At 60.7% G+C, this 382-nt stretch overlaps 1 protein-coding gene across 1 annotated transcript in view; it reads left to right on the forward strand.

Moving 5' to 3' along the window:
* CFAP299 (cilia and flagella associated protein 299) overlaps positions 1 to 382 on the forward strand; it is a 213,353-nt gene continuing 212,971 nt past the window's right edge. The window contains exon 1 of the mRNA XM_026847915.1: positions 1 to 119. Within this exon, the coding sequence (XP_026703716.1) occupies positions 1 to 119 (119 nt within the window). The remainder of the gene's footprint in view (positions 120 to 382) is intronic.

Consider the following 382-nt stretch of genomic DNA (forward strand, 5'->3'; position numbering starts at 1 on the left):
ATGGCCCAAAACCCCTGCATTGGAACAGTGGCCAAAAATCAGGCAACTAAACGTCTTAAAAAATCAACATATGAGGCACAGGGCGCTGGGCCTGCGGACGTGGTCAGCAGAGGCTGGAGGTGGTTGCAATAATAGGGTGGGTGGAAAAGGGGGGTGCAGGGTAAGCTTCCCACTGAGGTTTGCTTTTGCACGAGCAGCCCCCCCAGCCCCCCAAATAATCCCCAAAGCAACCAAAAAAACCCTCCAAAGCAAAGAACCAGGCAGCCCCCACTCTCGGGGGCACGGGGCTGCCGCGCAGTGCCCTGACCGGGGGGGCGCTGGGGTGTCATCCCGGGGTGTCATCCCGGGGTGTCGTGTCCCCCCCCCCCTCCCCTCCTCTCCT

Source organism: Athene cunicularia (assembly GCF_003259725.1).
Source record: "Athene cunicularia isolate RWA chromosome 4 unlocalized genomic scaffold, athCun1 chr4_part2, whole genome shotgun sequence".
In the NCBI taxonomy this organism is placed as follows: domain Eukaryota; kingdom Metazoa; phylum Chordata; class Aves; order Strigiformes; family Strigidae; genus Athene; species Athene cunicularia.